We start from the raw sequence: 9951 nt of genomic DNA on the forward strand, positions 1-9951 counted from the left end.
GCAGCAGCCAAGAGATCAAAAGACACGTTGCATTAGGTAAATCTGCTGCACAAGACCTTTTAGGGGTACTGACAAGCAAAGCTGTTACTTTGAGGACAAAGGTGAGTCTGACCCAAGCCATGGAATTTTCAATTGCCTCATATGCATGTGCAAGTTGGACATTGAATAAAGAAGATCAAAGGAGAATCGATGGATTTGAATTGTGGTGCTGCAGAAGAATATTGAAAATACAATGCCTAAAAGGACAAACTGATCTGTCTTGAGAGAAGTATGGACAGGGTACTCCTTAGAAGTAAGGATGGCAAGGCTTCGTCTTACATACTTCAGACATATTGTGAAGAGAGACCAGTCCCTGGAGAAGGACATCATGTTGGCCAAAATAGAAGGGCAATGAAGAAGAGGAAGGCCCTCCAGGAGATGGAGTGACACAGGGGCTGCAACAATAGGATCAAGCAAAGAAACAATTGTGAGGATGGTGCAGGACCAGGAAATGTTTTGTTCTGTTATGTATAAGGCTGATATGGGTCAGAACTGACTTGGTAGAAGTTAAGGCACAGGTGCACACACACACACACACACACACACACACACAGGCATTAATGAGTTGAAATGGTTTGGATTGAAATGGATTGTCATTTTGAATCAGACCATCATATGGTTTACTGTGCCAAAAATGATAGATTCAAGGAGAATGGCATCACATTTGTTATCAAAAAGGGATATTTTAAGATCTATCTTGAAGTACGATGCGGCTTAGGATAGGATAACATTTCTGCACATAAAAGGAAAGCCAGTTTATACAACTATTATTCAAATTTAAATACCAACTGTGTCACTCTGGATAGACTAGAGAAACAAATTTATAGACACTCATATGTGTATAGGAAAGAACTTTATATAAAGAGTAATTGTACATTAAGAAAACATTCCGGCCCAGTGCATATCAAGTCCACAAATCCAATATTAGCCCATATGTCCGATACTAGTTGATAAATTCCTCCTTAGACTCATGAAACACATGCAATGACACCGAATGCAGGAAGATCACAGGCCATTGGGTGGAAAGTCTTGTGGATCCAGTGGCAGTAGAAGCATCTCAGCGCTGGCAGGGTTCTCCACATGGCTCCTCCAGCTCCCAGGGTTCTGGCTGCATCACTGTAGCTCCATCAGGCTCATAGTCAGTAATGCCTCACAGGGAGTGAGCATGTGTCCCGCCTCCAGCGAGCTATTTACCTCCTTAGCACCTCCAAATAAGGTCATCAAGCTGTGACCTGATTGACAGGCTAGACTCCACTCTTAAGTCTCAAATTGACAATTATGTAACTACCACGCCAACCAATAAAGCTAGTGATGAAGAAACTGAAGACTTCTACTAATGTCTTCAATGTGAAATTGAGCAAACATGCAATCAAGATGCTTTAATAATTATTGGTGATTAGAATGCCAAAAGTTGGAAACTAAGAGGAAGGAACAGTAATTGGTGATATCACGTTGGTGATAGAAGGTTGGAGATAGCATAATAAAATTTTGCAATCTCACCAAGAATGGGACTTGATCAGCAATGGAAACAAAGCAAAGCCACAAAGCCCCTGAGGAGCTCTAACAATAGACTTCAGTGTAGGAGAGGCAGTTCCTTGAACATCCCCAGGAGCTGTGGGGAGATAGTCATAAAGGTCAGCAGACAGACCTGGAATTATGCATGCTTTTTCATTTTTTTGCCTTTCCCCCCCTTTTTCTTCAATCATTTGTTTTCTTTTTGTACTGTCTCTGTTATTGTTTTGCCTACCTATATAAGTTAGGCATGGGAAGCAAGGCCGAGGAAAAAGCGACGGGACGGACGGTTCCGGAGGGACTTGGAGGAAGGAGGAGGCAGGAGAAGGGAACGGTGAGCAAACAACGCCATAGACAGGGGAACAAGTAGGGAATTTAAAGCAAGAACTAGGAGGACTTAGAAATCCTGGGGGTGTTGGAGCAATAGCATCTAGCTGAGAGGAATTACTAAGAAGCAGAAGATGGGCGAGTATGATGGTGGGAAAGGAGGAAGGCAAAAGGAAACAGGAAAGATCTAGGAAGCAAAGGTATGGATAGAGGTACAAACATAGGTGTGCACTTATGTAAATATATTAATTCATAAAAATAGAGGTATTAGCCTATGTACATATATTTATATGGCAATACATTGAGGAAGTGGATGGATTTGGGGATTCTACTCAAGACCTCCCTCACCGCAAGAACACTTTGCTCGAACAACCAGGCATTCTGTGATGCTTACCCTCCTGATATGATCACTGAAGACAAATATAGGTGCATATTAATATGGTGAAGAAAACTGATGGTGCCTGGCTATCAAAAGATACAGCATCTGGGGTCTTAAAGGCTTGAAGATAAACAAGCAGCCATCTAGCTCAGAAGCAACAAAGCCCACATGGAAGAAGGACAACAGCCTGTGTGATCATGAGGTGTCGAAGGGATCAGGTATTACGCATCAAAGAACAAAAAATCATATCATTGTGAATGAGGAGGAGTGCGGAGTGGGGACCCAATGCCCATCTGTAGGAAACCGGACATCCCCTTACAGAATGGTCACGGGGAGGAGATGAGCCAGTCAGGGTGCAATGTAGCAACGATGAACCATACAACGTTCCTCTAGTTCCTAAATGCTTCCTCCCACACACCCCCCAACCCCACTATCATGATCCCAATTCTACCTTAAAAATCTGGGTAGACCAGAGGATGTACACTGGTACAGATAGGAACTGGAAACACAGGGAATCCAGGGCGGATGATCCTTTCAGGACCAGTGGTGAGAGTGGCGATACCGGGAGGGTGAAGGGAGGGTGGGGTAGAGAGGGGGAACTACATATAACCTCCTCCCTGGGGGATGGACAACAAAAAAGTGGGTGAAGAGAGATATCAGACAGTGTAAGACATGACAAAATAATAATAATTTATAAATTATCAAGGGTTCATGAGGGAGGGGCGAGGCAGGAGGGAGAGGGGGAAATAAGGAGCTGATGCCAGGGGCTTGCTTGGAGAGCAAATGTTTTGAGAATGACGAGAGTAACGAATGTACAGATGTGCTTTGATACAATTGATGTATGGATGGATTGTGATAAGAGTTGTATGAACCCCAATAAAATGATTGTTAAAAAATACATTGGAAAGTGGATTACAGCAGATATGGTTAGGTTAAAATTTAACATGTTACCATTTGTTTCCCTGTTTGAACAATTTTTAACTTGTTTTACTTTTTATTATTTTCTGTTTTCTTTTGAATTGAGGTTTTTCTCTGTTTTATTTTGTTGTTGGGATCTATTTTGTATGATTTTCTTTATATGAAATTCAGGATAGGTAAATCTATAGAGATAGTAACTAGATTACTGTACATAAAGTATAAGCCGACTCGAATATCAGCTGAGGCACTTAATTTTACCACAAAACTGGACAAAAACTGCATTAAAAATGTGCTGAAAAACTTGCTTATACACGAGTATATACGGTAATACTTTCTTAGGGTTATAGTAATGGAGTAGGGGGAAAAATGGGGAGCTAATAATAATAGATACAAGAATGAAATAACAATAACTACAAGAATAAAAACAATGTTCTAAAATTGATTGTGGTGATGAATGCACAGCTTTTTAATATATTTAAAACATTGAATTGTGTGCCACTTGAATTACATGTCAATAAGGCTGTTTCTTTCTTTTTTAAGGCTTCATGAAAAAAGCAAGAAGAGAACCCAAAAATTGGGGGACATCTTTGGCAATACTATATTGGATAAAGTGATTTTCTCAAACATCTGTATAAAATTGTAACATTTCAATAAGAAAAACACAATGCATTCCATTGAATATGGACAGAAGACATAAACAGACAACTCACTAAAGATGACATCCCATTGATCAATGATCATATGAAGAAATCCTTGTGATAAGAGAAATACAAATGAAAATAACAATGAGATACCACCTCGCATCAGCACTGATAGCAAAATTCTAAAGAAAACCCAGAAAATAACAAAGGCTGGAGAAGATATGGAGAGATTGAAACACTCATACATTGCTAGTGGGTTTCAGAATTGTATAGTCACTGCGGAAAACAGTATGGTACTTCCTTAAACAAATGTGACTAGAAATATCATGTGACCCTATAATTTCTCTACTTGGTATAGCTCCCAAAGAAATAAAGAACAACATATGAACAGATAAGTACACACTATGTTTATCACAGGGCTAGCTAAAATAGAAAAAACATGAAAACAACCAAAAAGTCCATCTGTGGTAAGAAGGATAAAGAAACTGAAACATATATATACAGTGGAGTATCTCTAAAAAAAATAATGAAACTGTCAAGCAATTTAGGACATGGATGAATTTGCAAGACGTTATGCTCAACAGAGTTAGTCAATCTCATAATGACACCACTATTAAAAAGAAAAATGATTTTCACACCCAAAAAAAGCAGACTTTGGGCCTCTGCTCAAGCCCCCCTCAATGCAAGAACACAATGCAAGACTAAACAAAGGGTTACATAAGCAAATGTGGTGAAGAAAGCAGATGGTGCCCAGCTATCAAAAGATATAGCATCTGGGGTTTTAAAGGCTTGACGTTAAACAAGCGGCCATCTAGCCAAGAAGCAACAAGCCCACATTGAAGAAGCACACCAGCCTTGTGTGACCATGAGGTGTCGACGGGATCAGGCAACAGGCATCAGAGGACCCAAAACAAACAAGAACATGCTGTTGAGAACGAGGGTTTTGGAGCAGAGACCCAAAACCCTTCTGTGGACAATGGGACATCTCCTCACAGAAGGGTTACAAGGAAGGGATGAGTCAACCAGGGCACAGTATAGCACTGATGAAACACATTTTTCCCCTGGTTCCTTAAAGCTTCCTCCCCTCCTCCCCCCGTACCCCACTACCATGACCCCAGTCCTGCCTTTCACTTCAGGCTAGACCGGAGCATGTACACAGGTACAGATAAGAAATAAGAGCTCACGACACACGGAATCCAGGAACAAGAAGGGGGGCAGTGATACCAGAAGGGTAGGGAAGAGGTGAGGAGAGGAGGGGAAGAAGCGGGAACCAATCACAATGATCGCCATATAACCAAACACACCCCCCTCCAGGGAGACAAACAACAGAAACCATGGGGGAAGGGGGTCAGCAGTCGGTGTAAGACGTGAAAATAATAATTTATAATTTATCAAGGAGTCACGGGGTGGGGAGCAAAGAGGAGCTGATACCAAAGACTCGATAGAATGTCTAGAAAATAATGGTGATAACATATATACAAATATGCTTGATACAATTGATGTATGGATTGTTATAAGAGCTGTCAGAGGCCCCAGTAAAATGATCTTTTCATTAAAAAAAAGTGGACTCTGAAGACTATGACAAGAGGCAGGGAGAAGGCAGGAAGGGAGGTGGGGGAAAACAAGAGAACAAAAGATAGGGATAGCTACACAGAGGGCTTCCTGCGAAACGGATGCGTTGGCGGTACAACAAATTTTTTAAAACAAAGCATTTACCACCCAGTTCCAGTCTGTCTCTGAGAAATCCAAGCCAGTTTATTCTTGTAGCAGTCCTTGAGTACAAGTCAACGGAGTGTAGTAATACATTGCTAACCCAGGGCCTCAGCACAGCATTCTGAGAGTGAGATCAATGAAACTTCCCTCCAACGGAAGTGGATCCTATCCACTCTGGGGATTTGAAATGTTAGGAAAGAGTGGTTTGTTCATGAGACCAAAATAAAATTAACCTCGGAATCCTGCCCTCTAAATGATCAAAGTGGATGCCAGAAGAGACTCTGAAGCTTGCTCTTGATCAGAGCGCAGCTAAAGCAAATGGAAGAAATGATGAACTCAAAGAGCTGAACAGAACATTTCAAAGGACAGTTCAAGAAGACCAAGTGAATTATTATAACGAAATGTGCAAAGACCTAGAGTCAAGGAACCAAAACGAAGAACATACTCAGAATATGTCAAGCTGAAAGAACTGAACAAAATAAAATTCAAGCCTCAAATTGCCATGTTGAAAGATTCTAGAGGCAAAATATTGAAAGATGCAGACAATGGAAGGAATATACAAAGTACCAAACAGAACCGGTCTACATTCGATCATTTCAAGAGAGAGGATATGATTCAGAACCAAGGGTCCTTAAAGAAGAATAAGCCCAACCTGCACTGACGGCATTAGTTGAAAACAAGGCTCCAGGAATTGAGAGTAGCAACCTGAAATGTTTCAACCAACCGATGAAACACTGCAGGCTCTCACACTCACCCATCCATGCCAAGAAATCTAGAAGCTGACTGGAAGAGTTCCATATTTGTACGCATCCAAAGAGCCAATGGATGGCGAAAATACACCATGGTATCATCAATATCATGCAAGGAAAGTCTTGCTTGAGTCTTCAAGAATGGTTGGAGCAGTGCATCAACCAGAAGCTGCTAAAACTTCAAACCAAATTCAGAAGAGGGTATGGAATGCAGGATTATCATGGCTGAGGTCGGATGGATCTTGGCTCAAAATAGAGTACCAAGATGTTTACTTGTGTTTTATGGGCCATGCAAAAGCGTCTGATGATGTGGATCATAAACTCTGGATAGCAGTGAGAAGAATGTGAATGCCAGAACATTTCATTGTACTTATGTGGAACCTGTACATAGATCAAGAGGCAGTCGTTTGAACAGAATAAGGCAAAACCGCATGGTGTAAAATCAGGTAAAATGTCTGTCAGGGTTGTATCCTTTCACAATACTTATTGAATCTGTATGTTGAGTAGATAGCCCAAGGAGTTGAACTATTTTAAGTGCAGCATCAGGATTGGAGGAAGGTTTATTAACAACGTACAATATGCAGATGACACAACTTTGCTGGCTAAAAGCCAAGAGGACTTGAAATACTTTCTGAAGATCAAGGTCTACAGCCTTTAGTATGGATTCCAACTCAATGTAAAGAAAACCCAAATGCTCACAACTGGACCATCATAATAAATGGAGTAAAAATTGCAGTTGTCAAGGATTTGACCTTGCTTGGATCTACAAAAAAGTTCTCTCGGAAGCAGTAGTCACGAAATCAATGGACATATTGCACTGGTCCAATCTGCTTGCACAAGAACTCTTTAAAAAATTGAAGAGCAGGGTCAACATGTGGCCATCTAGCTCAGAAGCAACAAAGCCCACATGGAAGAAGCACACCAGCCTGTGAGATCACGAGGTGTCGAAGGGCTCAGGTATCAGGCATCATCAGAACAAAAAATCACATCATTATGAATGAGGGGGATTGCGGAGTGGAGACCCACAGCCTATCTGTATGCAATTGGACATCCGCTTACGGAACGGTCTTGGGAAGGAGATGAGCCAGTCAGGGTGCGATGTAGCAACGATGAGAAATACAACTTTCCTCTAGTTCCTAAATGCTTCCCCCGCCCCCCCAACTATCATGATCCCAATTCTACCTTACAAGTCTGGCTAGACCAGAGGATGTACACTGGTACAGATAGGAGCTGAAAACACAGGGAATCCAGACAGATGATCCCTTCAGGACCAGTGGTAAGAGTGGCGATACCTGGAGGGTGGGTTTGGAACGGGGGAACCAATTACAAGGATCTACATATAACCTCCTCCCTGGGGGACGGACAACAGAAAAGTGGGTGAACGGAGATGTTGGACAGTGGAAGAGATGACAAAATAATAATTTATAAATTAATGGTTCATGAGGGACGGGTAAAAATGAGGAGCTGATGCCAGGGGCTTACTTGGAGAGCAAATATTTTGAGAATGATGAGGGCAATGAATGTACAAATGTGCTCTACACAACTGATATGTATGGATTGTGATGAGTTGTATGAGCCCTTAATAAAAAATTTTTTTTTAATTTAAAAAGAATTGAAGAGCCAGGATATCACTTTGAGGACTAAGGCATGCCTGACCTAGGCCATGATATATTTAAGCCAAGGTCTTTTTCAATCACTTCATATGCATGTGAAAGCTGGACAATTGAATATGAACGATCACAGAAGGATCGATGTGTTTGAATTACGGTGCTGGCAAAGACTATGGAAAATACCAGGGGCTGTCAGAAAAACCACCAAATCTGTCTTGGAATAAGTAGTCAGAATGCTTCTTGGAAGCGATGGCGACCTTGTGTTAGGTACATTGGCTGTGTCCTGAGGAGAAACCAATCCCTAGAAAAGGGCATCGTTGGTAAAGTAGGGCATTGAAAGAGGTAAGATTTGACAGTGACTGCAACCACGAACCCACACCTGTGAGGATGGCACAGAACCTTACTGAAATAAACAAGCGTCATCTTCCTCCCGGAGTGGCTTGTGGTTTAGAACTGTGTGATTTAAGCTTTTGGTTAAGCACCCAGCGTGTAAATCACTTTGCCATAGGCATGCTTATATATGGAAACCAGTTACTTCCTGTTTTGGGTTGTCTGAGAGCTTACTAGCAACCATGATTCTTTCCCGAGTCAACAGTATACTTGGGGGCTTGTAAGTGGCAATCCCAGAACTGAGTTTCTTTCCAGGTTCAATGCAAAGGCAGCAGACTGTGTAGGAGGGGGCGGGGTTAAGGCCTTTACTAGGGCAATGCTCTCTCAATTGCCACTGAGCAGGATTTCCTTTAGTGACGGGTTGGATAGCTTATTTATGTGTAGATACTAAACATTTGTTCCCTTCTGGCCCCCGGTTGTTGGGAGCCTCATTTCTCAAAAGTTACATAGTTGGCTTCAATTGGAGGAATCTTGTGGGAGAGATTGGGTGCGTAAATGGCACCTTGTGCTCGGACACACTATGGTTTTCATCTTTTCCATACCCACTGTGTAGTAGGCACTCCATCTTACCTCTGGGGTAAGGCTGGAGGGATCCTGCCTACTAAGGGAGAATGGGTCATGGTTAGAGGTATGTCAGATATTGGGGCAACAGATTTGCTGTCGGGTTGGCCAGTCTGAGTGTGGATCCTCTCCACATCTGCTGTAGAGGCCAAGTCATGTCCATAGGAAGATTTGCATTCCTGTTCAGACACACACCCCACACACAAGGTCTCACTCCTACCAGACGCCTCCTCTCAGGATTGACTCCAGTGCAATGTGTGATTGAGCTATAATGACTTCCTGAAAGCCCTTAATTACCTGATTCTTTTGTTCCTCAGTTTTCCCCATCTGAAGTGGGGATAACTCCCTCATGAAATTGTGAGGATTTGTAAAATGCTCTGGAAAATACTGGGTGTACGTTGGTGCTTGGAATAGTGTCTGGCACACAAACGGTGTTTTTACTTGGAAACACACTTCCCACACACTCAGTGCTCCACCACACTCAGAGCAGCACCCATCACACAGCTGGCATTCAATAAGCACACCGTACACAGTTCAACATACAGTCGGTGCTTATTAAGCGCATGAAAAACAAGACAAGACACACGGCACTGTGAGGAACAGACGGGAGCTTTATATACAGCCAAGGATACAAGCTATCAATAAGAAAATACACTGTGTTCAGATACACACCCACCCCACTAGAACTCCCCAAAAGTTAAGGAACGAAGCAAAGAACAACCATAAATAAAAACCAAAACGAGAGCTGTCGCTCCAAGGAGGAAACAACACGAGCCTGAAAACCTGCCTGGGGAAGAGATGGGTCTCTTCCCCTCAGGGAGGAGCAATATAGCGGCACATTGACAACAGTGGCCACGACTGAGCCTGAAATACTCAGGGGACAGGGGACACTTAATGCGCATTAAGAGAACAGGTGGCAGACACAGGGGGAGATGATAAAGAGGGTTTCCTTCAGGGCAGTAGGACGTAGAGCGCCTCAGTTGACATCCATGTTCTCACAGTTGGGTGGGGAGCAAACTGGGGGCTCTGGGGGGCCAGAGAAGTTGGGCTGGGCTCCCTCGGCCTGGCCTCCCTCAGGCTGGCCTCCCTCGGCCTGGGCTCCCTCGGCCTGG

General features: G+C 42.7%; 1 protein-coding gene across 1 annotated transcript in view; it reads right to left on the reverse strand.

Moving 5' to 3' along the window:
- Positions 1–9815: 9815 nt before the first annotated feature.
- The window catches only part of USP11 (ubiquitin specific peptidase 11), an 8844-nt gene continuing 8708 nt past the window's right edge, over positions 9816–9951 (reverse strand). The window contains exon 17 of the mRNA XM_045288273.1: positions 9816–9947. Within this exon, the coding sequence (XP_045144208.1) occupies positions 9816–9947 (132 nt within the window). The remainder of the gene's footprint in view (positions 9948–9951) is intronic.

Source organism: Echinops telfairi, unplaced genomic scaffold (genome assembly GCF_000313985.2).
Source record: "Echinops telfairi isolate 266 unplaced genomic scaffold, ASM31398v2 ScPeMD7_19;HRSCAF=73, whole genome shotgun sequence".
Classification (NCBI taxonomy): domain Eukaryota; kingdom Metazoa; phylum Chordata; class Mammalia; order Afrosoricida; family Tenrecidae; genus Echinops; species Echinops telfairi.